Source organism: Heterostelium album (assembly GCF_000004825.1).
Source record: "Heterostelium album PN500 unplaced genomic scaffold PPL_contig6, whole genome shotgun sequence".
NCBI lineage: Eukaryota > Evosea > Eumycetozoa > Acytosteliales > Acytosteliaceae > Heterostelium > Heterostelium album.
In genome coordinates, this window is record NW_008805083.1 from 164,600 (window position 1) to 183,125 (window position 18,526).

The following is an 18,526-nucleotide window of genomic DNA, read 5'->3' on the forward strand; positions in this document are numbered from 1 at the left end:
ATTATTAAACCTTCTTTAAGAATAACATAACTGTCTGAATCTATGTTTTTTTTTTTTTAAAAAAATTTGATGATCCTATGACAACTTTTTTTGATTGACCAACTGTTGAACATTCATATATAACTTATTTTTATCATTGTCATTAATTATAATAACAATAATAATATGACATCATTATCAATAGATCAATTCTTAAATGAATTGGAAACTCTAGAAAAGAAACAAACGAATCTACCAAAAGATTCACCACTGACATTTGAAAATGGTGTAGTAACAACCAATATTATAGCCACTGCCAATGGTATGCCTGATCTATCTGTATACAATAGAAACATAGATAAAACAATTTCTACATCTCTATTCCCTATTTCTTTAAATGTAATTATTATAAACAAACAAACAAACAATCAATCAAACAAACATCTAGATAGTTCATTTATATTAACAATATTACATTATTGATAAATGTTGGTTATTAAAGAATTGTATTCCATTGTTTAATGATGATACACCAGATTTGTTGGGAAAGGTTAGAGATAGTTTCACTAGTGTTTCGCTTGGTAAGAGTGATTTCCAGGGTTGTTGGGCAAGAGATGTCGATTGTAGATCGCTGGCATTCAAGGCGTTGCTGAGTGCAGAGGGATCGGCACCGTCAACCACCATTCAGTTGGAGGTCGATCAAGTCAATCATCAGCTATCGATGTCCGCCTACAAAGAGATAGAGTTGAACACCAATCTCAATGCTACCAACTCTACTTCGTTGATGCGTAATTGGAATGAGAGTGGAACAGAGTTTCACCGTGGAGATGCACAAGCATTCCCTTTCTTGCCTGGTGGAATGGAGCCTGCCAAACCAACAGCAACTTCCTCTGTCCACGCCAACGATAAGAGTGAACCTATCGATTGGATGTCATTCTGGAAACAACCATCTCAACTATTAACAAAAGCACCTGGATTATCACATGGTTTATCAGTTACAACACAACAAAAACAACAGCAACAAGTAACTTCAACATCAACATTTGAATTGATTGATGAAGATGAAGAAGAAGAAGAGGAAGAATATGAAGAAGAGGAATATGAAGAAGAAGTTGAGGAAGAAGAAGAAGAAGAAACAAAGGGTGATAAAGAATCATCAGAAACAGTAGATGATTCTTTAGATAAGGTTATTGGAGAGAGTAGTTCATCTCTTGAGAATAAACTGGAGAGTTTGTCGATTGAGGAGATAAAAGCAAAGGCATCGGAAGCTACTACAGCAATCTCAGAGAATGTCGAAAGAAAACAATGGGCATTCAACGATACCAAAGAGATAACTACACCGTTCAAAGAGTTGATTACCAATCCTGCCATTGAATATCCATTCGAGTTGGATTCCTTCCAGAAACAGGCTATCTATCATATGGAGAAGGGTGACAGTGTATTCATCTCGGCACATACCTCTGCCGGTAAGACAGTGATTGCCGAGTACGCCATAGCGATGGCTGCCAAGAATATGACACGTGCTATCTATACTTCGCCAATCAAAGCACTGTCCAATCAGAAGTTCCGTGACTTTAAGAATACTTTCAGTTCAGTCGGACTGATCACCGGTGACGTCTCGGTGAATCCGTCGGCAGCGTGTCTCGTGCTCACCACTGAGATTCTGCGTTCGATGCTCTACAAGGGTGCCGATCTAATTCGTGATATCGAATGGGTTATTTTCGATGAGGTTCACTATCTCAATGATATCGACCGTGGTGTCGTGTGGGAGGAGGTTATCATTATGTTGCCGGCACACGTAAAGATTGTGCTCTTGTCCGCCACTGTTTCCAATCCTTTGGAATTCGCCGATTGGATCGGTAGAACAAAGAAGATGCATATCTATGTGATTGGAACAACTAAACGTCCTGTTCCTCTCGAGCATTACATCCATACGCAATCGAATGATCTCTTCAAGATCGTCGATAGTTCACGTAGATTCCTGAGTGACGGTTACAACAAAGCATATGCTTCGATCTTTAAGGAGACAACAAACCAGCCTGGCGGTGGAAACAGAGGTGGTGGTCGTGGTGGAAACATGGCGGGTGGCGGTGGCGGTGCCAAGCGTTCATCCGGTTGGTCCAAACTCATTATGATGCTAAAGGAAAAGAATCAACTCCCGGTGATTGTGTTCTCATTCAGTAAGGCGAAATGTCAGGATTATGCTTTCAGTTTGGGATCGAATGTCATTCTAACGACGAGTGGTGAGCGATCTATTATCAAGGTATTCATTGAGGAATCGCTGGCCAGACTGCGTGCAGAAGACAAGGAGCTACCACAGATTCTTCAGATTCGTGACTTTTTGGAGCGTGGTATCGGTGTCCACCACGGTGGTTTGCTTCCAATCGTCAAGGAACTCGTTGAGATTCTCTTCTCGAAATCGTTGGTTAAGGTGTTGTTTGCCACAGAGACATTCGCGATGGGTGTGAACATGCCTGCTAAAACCGTTGTCTACAGTCACATTAGAAAACACGATGGAACGCAATTCCGTGACTTGTTGCCCGGTGAATACACCCAGATGTCAGGTCGTGCAGGTCGTCGTGGTCTCGATGCCGTCGGTACTGTCATCTTGGCGTGCTGGAAGGATCTACCGGAGCAAACCACTATGGAATCAATGATTCTCGGTGTACCATCGAAACTTCACAGTCAATTCCGTCTCACCTATAATATGATTCTCAATCTCCTACGTGTGCAAGACTTCAAGGTTGAAGATATGATCAAACGTTCATTCTCAGAGTTTGCCACTCAAAAAGATGTTCCAGAGATGCGTAATGCCATTGAGTCGCTAAGAAAAGATTATGAAGCGATTCCACCGATTCAGTGTATTCTTGGTGAGCCCGACATTGAGAACTACTACAATATGTATTCGGAAATCAAGTCGTCCAGTTCGTTCACACAGCGTGCCATCCTTTCATCGCAATCCGATGCACATTTCCAAGCGGGTCGTGTCGTTGTATACAATCCAAAGAATCAATCCTCTGTGTTTATTGGTTGCTTACTTGGTTGTAGTATCCCAAGTGGTGGTGGTGGATCACGTCAATTTGCCAACTCTCAGATCAACAGAACTTTCCGTATTTTCGTTGCCCACGAAGATGGCACCTACAAGATCGTCAATAGTGAATCTGGGGATGAAGAGATCAAGAGAATCTGCAATGAAAAGCTAAAGATTGAGCTGAAATCGATTGAAGCCGGTGAAGCTGCTTCCAGCTCCGTACTCGTTCAGCAACTTCATCGACTTGTCGAAGAGTATCCATTGCCATTAGGACCACCTGCATTGGACCCAATCACAAAGCTCAAGCTCAAGAGTGTAGAGTTTGTCGAGAATTATCAACGTCTACAGAAATTGGAGCAGCTGCTACCGGAATCCAAGTGCCACAAGTGTCCAAAGTTGTCAGAACATTTCGCACTCACTGAGAATCGTGCCAAGATTCACCAACAGTTGGCACAGGTAACTCACTCTGCCTCCGATGAAAACTTGGCACTAATGCCCGAGTTCCAGACTCGTCTCAAGATCTTGCGTACACTTGGATACATTGACGAAGATAACAATGTACTTCTCAAGGGTAAGGTATCTCGTGAGGTCAACACCTGTGAGGAATTGATCGTTCCCGAGTTGATCTTTGAGAACTTCTTCTTGGCACTCGAACCAGCAGAAATCGTTGCGGTACTTTCAACAATGATTTTCCATGAGAAGGATGCCACAGCGCCATCTTTAACACCTCGTCTCAACGAAGCAAGAAAATCACTAGAGAAACTAGCTGACAGAATCAAAGACATGGAGCACGATCACGGTCTGGAGACACCGACCAACGGCGAAGAATCAAAGATACTCAACTTTGGTTTGATGGAAGTATGCTATGAATGGGCCAAAGGTATGCCATTCCACGAAATTTGTAGACTCACCAATGTCTTAGAAGGAACAATCGTAAGAGCAATCACAAGAATCGGTGAAACTTGTCAAGAAGTTAGAAATTGTGCAAGAATCATTGGTGACACCAAACTCTACCAAAAGATGGACGAATCAATCAAATTAATCAAGAGAGATATTGTCTTTGCTTCATCTCTATATATTGTTTAAAAAGATAACTAAATAAAATGTTAACAGTATTGATTGATATTATGATATTTTAATTTTATGCAAATATTTATTTATTTTATTTTCAGAGTAGTCAACATATAACCAAAGATGATAAAAATGGATCTATGTAGGCCAATGATCTCCAATAATCTGTTTTGATATGTACAATAGTTGATTGGACACCAATTTCGAAAATTAACAGTAAATGGTGTTGAGGCGGAAGGAATATCAATACCTTGATAGAATTATGATCTTTTTCATCGTTGCCCGTGATTATATATTGTTTCAGGTGCTTAGCAATTGATTGCTTAATTATATCCCTATTTACATTGACATGTTTAACTGAATGCATGAACAATGGACTAATTAAATATAAAATAGAAGAGAATAGCAATTAATATCAAAGTTTGATTTGAGCGCATTACTTTGCTACCTACTTTTTTTGTTCTATCATTTGCTCTTCAATCATCATCTTCCAAAGTTTCTCGAATAGTTCAGATTTAAATGTATCTGGAGATTGGGTTGCAGACGGTGGAATTGGAACGGTCATGAATAGATCTTGGAATTCAACGGTTATCTTGGCACCGGCAGCCTTGCAAGTCTTTCCTTCGTCATCGTTGAATACCATTTTCACTCTGATATCACTAGGCAATGGATGATGTGGAATGAAAGTAATATCAACATCGAAACAATATGGGAATTCAATTGACTCTTTCTCGTTGTAACACAAATAGGGAATTCTGATTGGATTGATGTTTGAATAGAGTGATGGTGTAGTTGCTTGACGGAATTGAATTAGCAAGGCATACACTTTCTGTGGGAAGGTACTATCGACTATATTTGGTTTATATCTTATACGATAGGGAATCACAATCTTGGCACCCAATTGGTCGTACTCTCTAATCATATTTTGATATTCGACCATCAAAGTTTGAAGATGATTAGGATCGTCGGGTGTTGAGTTGTTTGACTTTGCAGGAATATTGAATTGGTGTAGAATCGGTTTCAAATCCTTGATTGGAGTAATAGCAATATGATTATTCAAAGATTTTATAATCTTCATTGTTGAAAGTGATGACATTCCCATTCCACTAACTAAAAAGTTAATAATTAAATTAAATAATTAGTTAGTTAGTTGCTTAAAAATATTAACTTTAGTTGGTTTCTAACTATGATAACTTACTATTTGATTCATCTGTTGATGTTGTTGTTAATAATGGTTTGATTTTGTCATCTGGAAGATGAGTGAGAATACGATCGTAGAATTTGGCACGGTCACGAATCTCAAGATTACAAAAGTAGGACGAGAGTGTCGTTAGGATCAATCGGAGCGGTTTGAAGAGGTGTTGGGTGCTATGATGAATCAGAACACGTTGACAGATGGAGAGTATGATGTTTCCAGTGTACCAATTGCCTTCCTTACAAATAGAGCGACGTCGCACAGTATCGTAGACCTTGTTCAACAGCACCATCGGATTGATTTGATCCTCCAGTACAATACGCTCGACCAACGGTAAGTACGCCAAGAATTTCGATGGTTTCAAATTGATTATCACCCTTGAAATCGATAGGAATAAATTGATTCTTGTTTTTCTATTTGGAATACCATTCATCAGTGCAATAATATTATTTAAGAATTGATTATAATTAATAATTAATTCCGATATAAATCTAAAATTTATTAGTAAAAAGGTTAATAAGTTGTGTGTAAATAAAATAAAAATAATAACTCTACTTACGATTCTATATTTTTAAATACAAATGTTGGGAATGATATTAAATATTGGAGTAGAATGGAAAATACAATTTTAGTTGGAATTGAATTTTCATTCTGGTGATATCTAAATTCATCTAAACATATCAATGATTTCAATAGATCGTTTGGTGGAATTGCTGTTGTTTTTACTTGATTTGTTATTGTTGCTGTTGTTGAGTTATCTAAAATACATTTACACATTGCATAGAGTTTGACTTCCTTAAGTGACAGGTTATCGAATGCAGTCGGATAGAATTGTTTATAATAATTATAAATAGTAGATGAATTGTTCAATCTCTTGTTTGGAATTGAAAGTAACCAATCGATTGCCAATATTCTATTTTCTTGTGATCTAAAAATATATAGATTAAAAATATAATTAGTTTCAATATTATTATGTTAATCAGATTAGCTAGAGTGAATACTTACAATGAAATATCATTAATCATAAATATCAAACGTTTAAAGAACAGTTCGAATTCATCGTTGGAATAGATGTCGGGGAATTTCAATGCGAGGAATAGCAGTAGATGGAATTGCAATGGATTCTTTATGAAAAACAGCTTGTAGAGGTGCGGGTGTTTGAAGACACTCGGTGGAATCGAGGTGGTCAAGTCAACGAGTGGAACCAGTTGCAAGATGACAGAGATCAATCCCCATTGGTTAAGTTGTGGTGATTGATCGACCACCACACTGATGCACTTTAGTAGCTCCTTACCAATGTTATCGGACAACTTGGTTGCCACACCGTTGCCACCCTGTAGTGTTTCCTGCAGCTGCTTCATCGTTGCACTGATCGGAGAGTACTTTATATTCTGTGGGATGGCAAACGATGATATCGGAGTCAGTGTACTGCTACTCTCCGTAAAGATATTGGTTTGAATGTTGGCAGACGATGGTATACGTGAGAGAGATCGTCGGTAGTTCAGTGAACTTTGATTAGATGGAATATTGCTATTACTATTATTCTTGTTATTACTACCTGTAGTTGTATTATTATTATTATTACTATTGTTGCTGTTGCTGTTATTGGAAGAAGAGTAGATAGGTGAAGTAGGTGCTGCAGATGCAGCTGCATTCTCACGGTTGATCAACTCTTCGTATTCACAGACCATCGCATGTTGGAGAATGGTTGTGAACAACTGAGTGTAACATTGGATCAAGTGAGTGTTCTCGTTCTGTACGTGCTTGAGTAGTGTCGGTATGAACGGCGATAGCAAACACGGGTAGGTCAACTCCAACTCCAACAAACATTGACATGCCGATCCTCTAAGTAGTCGATCGGAACTATTATTGATCTTATTGACAATATCCAACAGTAGATCAATGAATGTCTCTACCAATCTCGGATGTGTCTTAATAATCGACTCGCAAATCAATATCGTAGTCATAGTAGACAACACCTGACTCTTCACTGGATAACTATCTACCTGTGAATTCACCAACGATTGTAATATACTAAATACTCTTTCAAATCTATATTTATTATAATGTTAGTAAATGTAGATATATAAATATATATATATGATTTAGATATAGTTACCTTTTAGAATCTTCTTCCAAGAGTAAAGTTGAATTCTCTTGAAGAAAAAGTAGAAGATTGATACGAAGGATGTCATCCTTTTCGAACTTTAAACTTTTAAGTAGAATTTCAATGATTAAATGTGAGGGTGTGTTTAGGATGTTACTCTCTGTCAGAATCGATGAGAATGACTGTGAGGCATGTGACGACTGACTATAGCTTGTAGATGAATGCATCTTACTGATGTTATCTTGTTCCGATAGCATGCTGTGTTTATCAAGCATGCTTCCCAAGTCTGAGCTATGTGCAGAGGATGTAGAAACACCGACACCACCAACAGAACCAACATCGCCTAAACCATCGTGATGACCATCTTTCTGAGAGTCAACCGAACCTATGATATTAGAACCGACACTGACACCAACGTTAACACCACCGACACCAACATTTACACTAACAACATCATGATGATGATGATCTACAACACCAGATGAATCAATTCCACTCTGATTATTCTGTTGAACGGTGTTGGCTGAAGGTATCACTGCATTGGCTGACGAAGAAACGATTGGCTTTACCACTCTCCACCCTTGAATGATTGCATACCACTCATTGGCAGTCCAAGCCTGAACTGAATCCATTGTGCACTACTTTTCTAATCTAAGAGTGTGTTATTATTATTATTATTATATATAATCTGAATCTGATGATGAAAAGATTGTATCAGAATAATATCAACTAAAAACCGAACTATTAAATAAATATAAATTCAAATAAATTTTAAATAGATATTTTACAGATTATTTTATTTTTATTTTTAATGAATTGCACAACCATCACTTTAAAAAAAAATGATCATTCATTTTTCAATTTTAGATATTTTTTTGGTTTTGCAAAAAAAAAAAAAAAAGAAAAAGCAGTCGAAAGGTACCTTTCACTTGTAAAAGCAAAATGTTGTTTGGTTGGTATGATTCAATTTAATACTTTTTAATGTTGATTTTGGAGGAACAGAAGAAAGACAGAGATCGCTAAAATTGACACTATGGCATAAAAGTGTTAGTAGAATCGATTGGCAATTGTGATATTCGTCTTGATGGTGTCTCTTCCTGGTTGTTCATTGATACAGTTGGAAAAGAACCAAGTCTTGCTTATCAAAATAAATTAAATTTTGATATTTCATAATCGTCGTTCAATATGAATATCTATACCTCAATAACCACAATCAGATAAGACAGTAGTGTAACACTCAACATATGATGACTATTAAATTATATCATACCAAACAAACTCTTTGCAGTCTAATTATAATCACAGATTTTACTTTTAGAGATCCCCTGATCAAAATATATATTTTTGATTAAATTAATTAAAATAATTTACTTAGTAATCAAATTAGTGTACTATTAATATAATTTCTGATTGAAAAACAAATGGTCTTTTGAGAGTATGTGATGCTTGGCAAATATTTATATGATTGAATTGTTGAAGTTGATAATTGTATTAGTAAAATCTAAGAATATTTGTAATATCTCATGTTTGTCTTGAACATTATTATTAAAGATTAATCAATTTCTTAAGAATGATAGGCACAAGATGTTCTCGATCTTAAACAATCTTATATGGTTGGTAATTATTTAAATTATAACTATAATAAAAACTCAGGATTGCAATAAAGATTTAATTTTTTGATTAATACATTTATATATTTATTTTTTTAAAGTTTATATTTTAAATTTAATGTTTTTAAAGAGAATGATTTTTTTTAAGGAGGTACTTTAACCAACTTGATATATTGGGGAGTGGATGTGGAGGGCTATTATATTATATGATATTTGAGCTGATTGTTTGTTTGGATTTATTTGTTGGTTGGTGAAATGTTGAGTGAAGAAGGAAAAAAAAAAGTATGGAAAATTTATATTTATATATATTATTATATTATTATTAAAATTATTATTATTTGTTGTTGTTGTAAACCAAGTACTAAAAATATGTTTAGGCAATACGTGGAATACAGACTTTGACCTTGACGAACAACAATACCAAGAAACCGAGAATGACAAAGATGACAATGTTGTGTGCATGGTACGATGAAGCGTATGGCCATTGTTTTTCGGATTGACGCAGAGCCATTGGAATGAATGACCATAGATGCCAGCAGGTGGAAAAGGCGAAACCAGCTACTACGATCAACAACCACATGTCGTCTTGGAAACAATTGAAACGAAGCATCGTTAGAAGAATGGCGACAATGTTGGCACCAAACAGGAAGATGTTGGCCAAGAAGAGACGAGAGTTCTTAATGGTGTCGGACTCCTTGTTGGAGGAACGGAAAGATTGTTCGGTCTTCTTGGTACCGGTTTCCTCTTCGACTTCGGCGGCATTTACCAACTTGGCTTGACGGAACGACTCGACAATGGTTGGCTTCTTGACGAAATCACGCTTCCAATTCCACATGGCCAACTTGTGACGACTGATACGACGTTGTTTCAAGAGACGAACGATCGAAGCGGAACCAGCTTTCCAAGCGGCAATATAAGTTCCGGCGAAAGCAAAGAAAGTCTGTTCGGCTCTCCACAAGTCGGTGGCTTCAACCCAAAGCGATGGACCGGAACGTCCGGCTTCATAGGGACGACGAGCTCTGAGAATCATGTATTGGATGACACGGGGCAAAATCATGACTGGAATCATACCGACGAGAATGAAGATAACTGGATCGGTAACGACGATTGGAACAGTCCAGAGACACATAATTAATGGCGAGAGACCGTAGAAGAAGGCAGTCGGCGACAAGAATGGATAGATACAGGAATCGAGGTTGTACAACATCTTACGCCAACCGAGCTTGGTACGAATGTACGACCATGGAGTGAGTGAAAAGATTTCAACGGCACCTTGTGCCCAACGCTTACGTTGTTCTAGGGTTTCCTTAATATCGACTGGAGCGGTACCGACGACCAGTACTTCGTTGTGATACCACGACTTGTAACCAGAGACTTGCAACTTCATACCGGTATACATATCCTCTGTTACAGAGTTATACATAATACCACCGATGTCATAGAGTGGTTGACGACGGAAAACTGCATTGGTACCTACGAATGGACATGCTCCATTGGCGGAACGACCTTCCATTACCGGACCGTAGAACTCCATATTACGATGACCGAGTGGATCGTCGACTGGGTAGATATTACTGAAGAACTGTGGAGTCTGTACGAAAGCACAGTCGGATCCTTCGTCCGAGTAGAAATAGGGCATGACACGCTTCAAGAAGTCGGGATGTGGCTGCTGATCGGCATCGAGCAATCCAATGAATTCAAAGTCGACTTTGGTCGATTCGTTGAACAGTGCATTGTTGATGTTACCGGCTTTGTTGTGTGGAATGGGTGGTTTACGACGACGCAAGTAGGTGCACTTTGGTGAGACGACGGTTCCCGATGGTTCAAAGTCGATACGCACGTTACCGGTGGAGACGTCTTCGAATGGAACCTCTTGACGTCCCATCATCAACACAGAGTACTGAGCCATGGCGAGTGCTTCGGTGTTCAAGAAACGAAGACGGTGAGCATTGTTGAGTTCACGGATGTAGTTACGAACGTAGTCCTTCTTGATCAAGACCGAACGGATCAGTGGACGGTACATGGCGTTTCCGTGCCAGAGTGATTGAAGCGATTCCACAGTGAAGTTGTCGATTTTCTCACGCTCCAAAGCAGAGAATGTACGGTATGGCGAGAAGTTGTCGTCACGCAACTTGGAGATCAACGACTTCTCACTGTCGTCGGCTTCACGCTGTTCCTCCTGACTGATTCCGAACCACGAGTTCAACAGGAAGTACTCGATGAACCACTGGACTTCAGCTTCTACTACCTCCTTGGTGGTGGTGGCAATACGATCGCTAGTCTCTGAAAGGATTCCATGTGGATCCTCCTTGGATTTGGCCATTGGTGGGGCGATGTTGTGGACGGCATAGATGGCACGTTGCAACAGTTGGAAGAGGAAGTTCTTCTCGACCGATTGGAGATGTGCCCAACCACGACTCTCACGGAAATTGGCGGAATCGTCTAGCAAACCAATCCAGAGATTCTCAGATGGGTAGTCCATGGCAATGGCAGTTCTAAAGGTACGCGATACGATTGAGGGTGGTTCCTTGTAGGTGGTGATGTACATCATGATATTTGGGAACTTCTTTCTACGCTTGGCGAGAATCTGTTCGAGTGTAACCACCAAGATAAAAGTACATGGATTGGTAAAGTTGTTAAGATGGAGCGCTGTTGCCAAGAACGAGACAAACTCAACGATGAAGAACAGCGCTGAGAAACCCATGGTGTAGACGTCGTGAGTGTTAATAGTCCAACCGGCACGATAAGCGAAATAGAAAAGATTCCACACCAAAAAAACTGCCATCGTTGCCTGGAGAATCGAGTGCGAGAAGTATGGCTTCACCTCAAAGACAACCTCCTTCTTCTCCTCACCGATGATTGTTTCCAGTGTCTCGAAGCTGTCGTCTTGCATGGTGTTGGAGGTGACTTTGCGCTTCACTTGCATCTGTGACTTCTTCTTGATCATGGCTTGCTCACGCTCCTTGGTCTTCTCCATCTCGAGGTGAGCCTTGTGCTGACGCATCTTCTCTTCCATTTCGGCGGGCGTGATATCGGGATCGATCAGAGTTTCAAAGCGTGGCGTCGCTATGGATTCACGTGCTTCCATCAGTGGCGAGTGAGCATTGGTGTTCTCCTCTATTCCCTCGCTAATGGGGAGTCCCTCGGTGATGTTTCCGTCGTCGGCGTTGAATCCGTCGTCCTCACCGAAATCCATAATGGTGTTCTTCTTCTTGAGCATCGAGGTCGACGACTTGAGCTTGCGTTCGCTGTCCTTGCGACCAGAGACCTTCTTCTTTGCCAACTCTCTGTCCATTGGCATCGGTTTATCTTTATTGTTCCACTTCCACTTGATGTTGTTGGACGATGGCTTTGGCTTGAGATTTCTGCTGGATCCCGACCCACTCAGACCCATCAACTGGTGAGAGCTGTCCATTCTCGATGGATATCCACTCATACTACTGTGACCATCTTGGTGACGACTATTATTACTACTACTTCCACCACTATTATTGTTATTATTATTCGTTGTTGTAGTTGTGGTGGTTGTTTGTGGACTTGTAGGTGTATTTAATGGTATATCACCTCCCTCCATTATTTTTTTTTAAATTATTTTTTTTGTTTTTTTTTTTTTCCTTTTGATTTACTAATAATAAATAAAATATTTAGTTAGTTATATATTATTTATATTATCCATTTCATACAATAATTATTATCTCTTACCTTAATAAAATTAAAATAAATATATATTTTTAAAAAAAAGTTGATTCAACACTAATATTTTGATTGAAAATATTTTCAGTGTTGTTGTGCTACTAAACTATCTATCTATGGATTGGTATTGGCAATAATATTATAATTAGTATTACTTTACTCTTTTACTTTTTTAATTTACTTTATTTATTCATATGATAAATAAATTTATAAATTATTATTATTATTATTTTTTGTTATTATTATTTTTTTTTATATAAATGTAAATGATATATATTTTTGGAATCAATCAATGAATGAATGTATAAATATAATTTTATCACAATTGTCAATTAAATATAAAATAAATTATTATTATTATTATTGTTTTTTTCTTGAATTAAAATTATAAACAATTAATTTGTTGTTGTTGGTGGTGTTGGTGTTGTTGGTGGGGGTATCGATGATGATGATGTTGATGATTAATCACGGTTTTAATGATCGTAATATAATCGGATAGGTATGAATAAGGTTAGATGTATCATTAAAAATAATTAACAAATATACAACATATTCAATTGATATAGTGATATAATGACAATCTCAAATTAATTGAGCAACAGTCTGTCCTGACATTTAGGACACAACACACACAAAGCAATAAAAGTAAGAGAAATAAATATACACACAGCAGGAAATAATAAAAATTATCAAAACACAATATGCATTACTCACACACCACAAATTTATACAATGAATTAAATGTTGGTGTGTTTGGAAAAATTGTATATATGGCACACTTGTTTGATAGTGTTGGGGGTATAAAAAGAGTGAGTGGATTTAATTTGGTGATTATTGTTTGATTGATTGATTGAATCAACAGATTGATTGGTTACTGACTATTTTAATTAAGAATAGTTCTTAGATATAATTGTCATTGATAAGAATAGACTTGATACTACTACTGATAAATTGTTGTTATTGTTGTTTAAAAATAACTTTTAGATTTGGAATGTGGATATTTAAAAAACAATAAAATAAAAATAAACAACAATATTAAATGATAATTATGTATGAAAACTTTTATGGAAATTTAAGTAATATTAATTATTGTGTATAAAATAATAACAATTCATTGATTTCGTTATTTGTTATAGTTGTTAATATTGTTGTTGTTATTGTTGTTTTTTTATTGTTTAATTGTATAATGGGCATCAATGAATGAGTGTAGCAGTTATATAAGAGTTAGAGTTGTTGGTTATAAATATCTAACTCCAATCATCTTAATGTCCAATCAATTTTAAAACAACAAACTAAGTTATTATTATTATTATTATTATTATTATTATTATTATTATTATTATAATATAGTGTTGTTGTTTGGATGTGTGATTTGTTAGATAGTGTAAAGTCACTACAACTAATAGATATTATTCCTAAAAATCTTTAGTTTTTCCTACCTCTCTGGAAATAGTTAAATAATTCTTCACTACTATTATTACTACTACTACAACATATATTATTATGACAACAACAATATTACTAGATTGATAAATATTGAAAAGATACACACAATTGTGAACTTTTTGATTGATTCTTCTTGTTGTTTTTGTTTTTACTTTGTTATGTATTGTTGTTTGTTTTTGTTATCTCGAAATTATATAAATATTATAATTCTATCTTTTATAACAAATATATAAATATATATTTAATAATTATTTATTTTTGGTTATGTTTTTCTTTCAGAAATTATAATTTATTATTATTTAACAACACTAACTAAATTAAAACAAAAAGTTTTTGTTGTTATATAGATAGATGGTTGGAAAAGGATGAGTTTGAATGAGTGTTTGAGGGAGTGTTTGATTGCAACTATGTGTGTAGGTGTATGTGTGTTTATATATGCTGTTGTGTGCTGCTTTTATTTTAATGATAAACAATTCAAATATTATTTTAAATTTGTTTGAAGATAGAGAGATTGATTGAATTGATTATCATATTTTTATATAAATATATATATATATATTTTTATTTTTATTTAACACATCACACAGCAACAATAACAAGCACAATCACATACCACCTTAACAAACACATCACACAAACAAACAACCAATTCAACAAACAAAAACAAACAAACACACAATATATAATATTATATTGTTTGATAAATAATTATCATTTTTAAAAGTGTTAAGTGTTGTGTAGAATAGTGTAATGACACCCACTACCACACACCCACAATCATATTTTTTAAATGTGTTTAATTAAACACACACACAACTATTTTTTTCACACACTTTAATCAATGATTCAAAAAATCCAAAAAAGTAGTGTGTGTTTGAAGTGAGAGGGTAGGGAGAAAAATATGATGTGACACTGAGACTGTTATGATTTGTGCTAAGTTGTGTTTAAATTAATATTGCTAAATAAAATAAAAACAAGAACAAATATGTTAAACTAAACAAAAAAAAGAAACTAAATTGTTTGAAATTAAGAAAAACCATTCTAAACAAAAAAAAACAAAACAAAAATAGAAATGTAAAGAAAAGAAATTAACTATAAAAATTCTTTTAACTTTTTGTTGTTGGTTGATTGGTGATGATGATAGATTGATTGGTTATTATAATCCGATAAAATAGGAAATAAAAGATTCGTATGGTACTTTGAATTGATTCCGAATTTTGATGATTTATATGATGTTATTTGATTTGATTTGATTAACATAAAACGAAGGATATTATAATTATCATGATTTGAAAAATGCCTTTTACATACCAAAAAGAAAAAATAAATAAATATTATTTTGAAGAGTCGGACTTTTTCTTGTTTTGGTTATTTTTTTGGAACTGTTTTATTCCTTCTTCTTCTTCTAGACTACAACTACTACTACTACTAGTACAAAAGTTAGGGACCTTTTTTAATTAATTGGAAAAGGTATTGAATTTAATTTTTCGGAAATTAGTATATATTTAGAATTTAATCAATTTTAGAAAGTGAAATATAAAAAGAAAATCTAAAGAAAGAAATAAAAAAGCAGAAACAAATTGATATTTTTAAAATGATGATGATGATGTTGTTGGAAATATAAATATTGTTATTATTTGTTTAGTTATTGTTATTCTTTGTTGTTATTGTTGATGTTGGAGGTGATGTTGTTGAATTTAATGGATATATAATTTTGTTGATCAACAAAAACTTTTAATTTCAGTCGATTTTCAAATGAAACGATTAATAGATATGATATTATTCATTAAATATAACATTTTTGGACGTTAATGGATAGAAGTATTGTTATTGATGTCACCTACACAATTCTTATTATTCTTTTTATAGTAATAGATTATAATAATATGATTTGATTATGGTGAATTTTATGTTTTGTGAATTGAAATTGAAATTGAAACACACACACAACCATCCTTCTTCAACATCAACATCATGAATTTATTGATAAATATATATTTGACTTATTATTATTATTATTATTGTTATTATTATTATGATTATTTATTGTTATTTTGTGTAGTAGATAGATTGCTGTTTAAAATATTATTATACACTTACAAATAAAATACCAACTCTAACTATTAAACTAAAACTACACTAATTGGACAACAAAAAAAAACACAACCTCGCAAAACAACTTCAAACTGACTTCCAACGACTTCCACTAACAGATTACTATTTTATAATTAAATTTATAGTTGTTGAAAGAACAATTTAATATATTGTACAATGCGAAATGATTATAATTAATAGATAAGATGGACAGATAGATAGATAGAACAAACAAAATCTATCTAATACTGAATTATTTTTTTCAATAAGATGTTAACATGTGTGTGTTGTTGATGTTAATTAATTGTGTAAATAAATTAAAAAATAAATATGATATGATATGTCAAGATGATGTCCAATCACTCATCTTGATACTCAAACAGAGTATAATATCTAATAAAATAATCACACAACACATAAACACACAGACACACACATACACCCATCACATATCAAAAAAATACACATGTTGATCCAATATACAATATCATCAAATTTTACATTCTATTGTTGTTGTTCACTAAAAATAATAATATATGCATGAAGTATAGAGAGTGTTGTGTGTGGTGATGTACACATCCAATCCCACATCTTTTTTTTCTTTCAGTCTGGAAAATGTATTGGATTTCCTTGGGAGAAAAAGTGTGTGGAGTAGTGTGTGTAGTGGGTTGGTCGAGTGAAGTGATGGAAAACAATAATAATAAGCGAATGAATGATGTTGGTTGATTGATTTGATAATATCAGTAGTTTTACCAAAAGTGACATTATTCTACTAATTAATGAAATGATATACACTGTCCACTTTCATTGGTTTTTTTATGAGGTTTGATTGATATGGAAACAAAAAACAAAAAGTTGTTGAAAAAAAAAAATAAACACCTAAGTTTGAGTTTTAGCATCGTTGTTCATATTATACATACCCAAACAGCAAACAGACAGTGGTTCTTTTTTTTTTTTCTATTCCTTAGTCGGCACTGGAAGATATGTGGATGGTGAGAATACACCAAATTATTGACCTGATAGCTGGCTGACTGTGTCTGGCTTATCGTAACAAACGAAGTTTTAATGATTTTGGATTTTAATAATGACAAGTGTGATGTGATATATATCTATTTATATATATATATTATAATAATAATTGAAATATAAAAGATATTAATTTTTTACTGAAATAATTAAGTAAAATTATTTAATTTAAAAAATGGTGTATTGATTGACTTGATATCTTTAATTGTTGTTAATATATTTGATTTAAGTAATTCGTAATAATGTTGATTGTATTGATTGTTTTTAAATGAAGAAGAAATATTAAAATAAAATCATACCTTTTTTTTTAAAAATTTAATACCAGAAATAAAAGATGAATGATTTGAATTGGATTTGGTCTTTAGATAGATTAATTAATTAAGTATCAATGATTTTACAGAAAAGAAAATGGTTTATATATATTGAGTTAAGTAAAAAAAAACTTTATAAATTAAATATGCTATGAAATTCAAAGTATGTACAATAAAATAAATATTTTTAGAAAAGTTTGGGTTTATAATGATTGATTTAAATGCAATTGCAACTTGATTAGATGATTTGATTTGATTTAATGAAGGTTTTTGATATTAATATTAATACTTTTATAATTAATATATATTAATTTTATTTTCACAATATTTGTTTGGTAAGTTTTGGTGATATGGGTGTTGGTGATCATCTCAACAAACAGAGTATGATATCAAATTAAAACAAGAAATTGGAAAATCATGCTGCTCCCGATGCTATTAATAATTTTATTGTTGTCAGCTGCATACTTTTTTGTTTGTTTTTTTTTTTAAAAGAAGAAACTGAATTCTTAAAATCAACAACAATAACACGAACTTACTCACTCACTAACTCACTCTCTGAGAAAAGAGAAGTCATTTTAATAAAATTGGTGAAGAGATGAAAGAAAAGAGAAGAGTAGGTGGGTTATACCTCTTTGTATTATAATTTTAACTTTAAGTTTGTTTTTCTAATTCTAATATTTTATATTATATTTTTATCAATAACATCACCAATAAACGAACCTATTGTATATAAAATTTGTTGTTATAGTTGCTGAGTGTGGCAGTGTGTACATACGTTCATCGTTTGAGAAGTAGTGGTGGTGGTGGTAATTTTTAATATTCTTTATAGTTGGGTGTGTGTTTGTGTGTGTTTTTGGTGAGTGATCATTTGATTTGATTTGATTTTAAGAGTGTTCATTATATCAAGATGAGATGTATCACTCGAATATGATAAGTTTATCTTTGTGTGTGTTTTGATTGTTA

At 34.2% G+C, this 18,526-nt stretch overlaps 4 protein-coding genes across 4 annotated transcripts; 1 reads left to right on the plus strand and 3 right to left on the minus strand.

Annotated features, from left to right (window-relative positions):
• Nucleotides 1-165: 165 nt before the first annotated feature.
• On the plus strand, nt 166-4,096 carry PPL_03607 (DEAD/DEAH box helicase; the record flags this gene model as incomplete). Its single annotated transcript, XM_020574534.1, has 2 exons — nt 166-378; nt 482-4,096. 2 exons carry the CDS (start codon nt 166-168, stop codon nt 4,094-4,096), a joined length of 3,828 nt encoding a protein of 1,275 aa, XP_020435576.1.
• A 91-nt stretch (nt 4,097-4,187) lies between these two features.
• PPL_03608 (uncharacterized protein) lies at nt 4,188-8,015 on the minus strand (the record flags this gene model as incomplete). The annotated part of the gene is made up of 7 exons (XM_020574535.1): nt 4,188-4,458; nt 4,534-5,191; nt 5,280-5,449; nt 5,520-5,689; nt 5,856-6,204; nt 6,282-7,328; nt 7,396-8,015. 7 exons carry the CDS (start codon nt 8,013-8,015, stop codon nt 4,188-4,190), a joined length of 3,285 nt encoding a protein of 1,094 aa, XP_020435577.1.
• A 1,351-nt stretch (nt 8,016-9,366) lies between these two features.
• On the minus strand, nt 9,367-12,567 carry dcsA (cellulose synthase; the record flags this gene model as incomplete). Its single annotated transcript, XM_020574536.1, has 1 exon — nt 9,367-12,567. The coding sequence occupies one exon, from the start codon at nt 12,565-12,567 to the stop codon at nt 9,367-9,369; it is 3,201 nt and encodes a 1,066-aa protein (XP_020435578.1).
• A 2,899-nt stretch (nt 12,568-15,466) lies between these two features.
• PPL_03610 (uncharacterized protein) lies at nt 15,467-18,137 on the minus strand (the record flags this gene model as incomplete). The annotated part of the gene is made up of 5 exons (XM_020574537.1): nt 15,467-15,580; nt 16,233-16,252; nt 16,324-16,349; nt 16,728-16,746; nt 18,116-18,137. The coding sequence occupies 5 exons, from the start codon at nt 18,135-18,137 to the stop codon at nt 15,467-15,469; spliced, it is 201 nt and encodes a 66-aa protein (XP_020435579.1).
• Nucleotides 18,138-18,526: the final 389 nt, after the last annotated feature.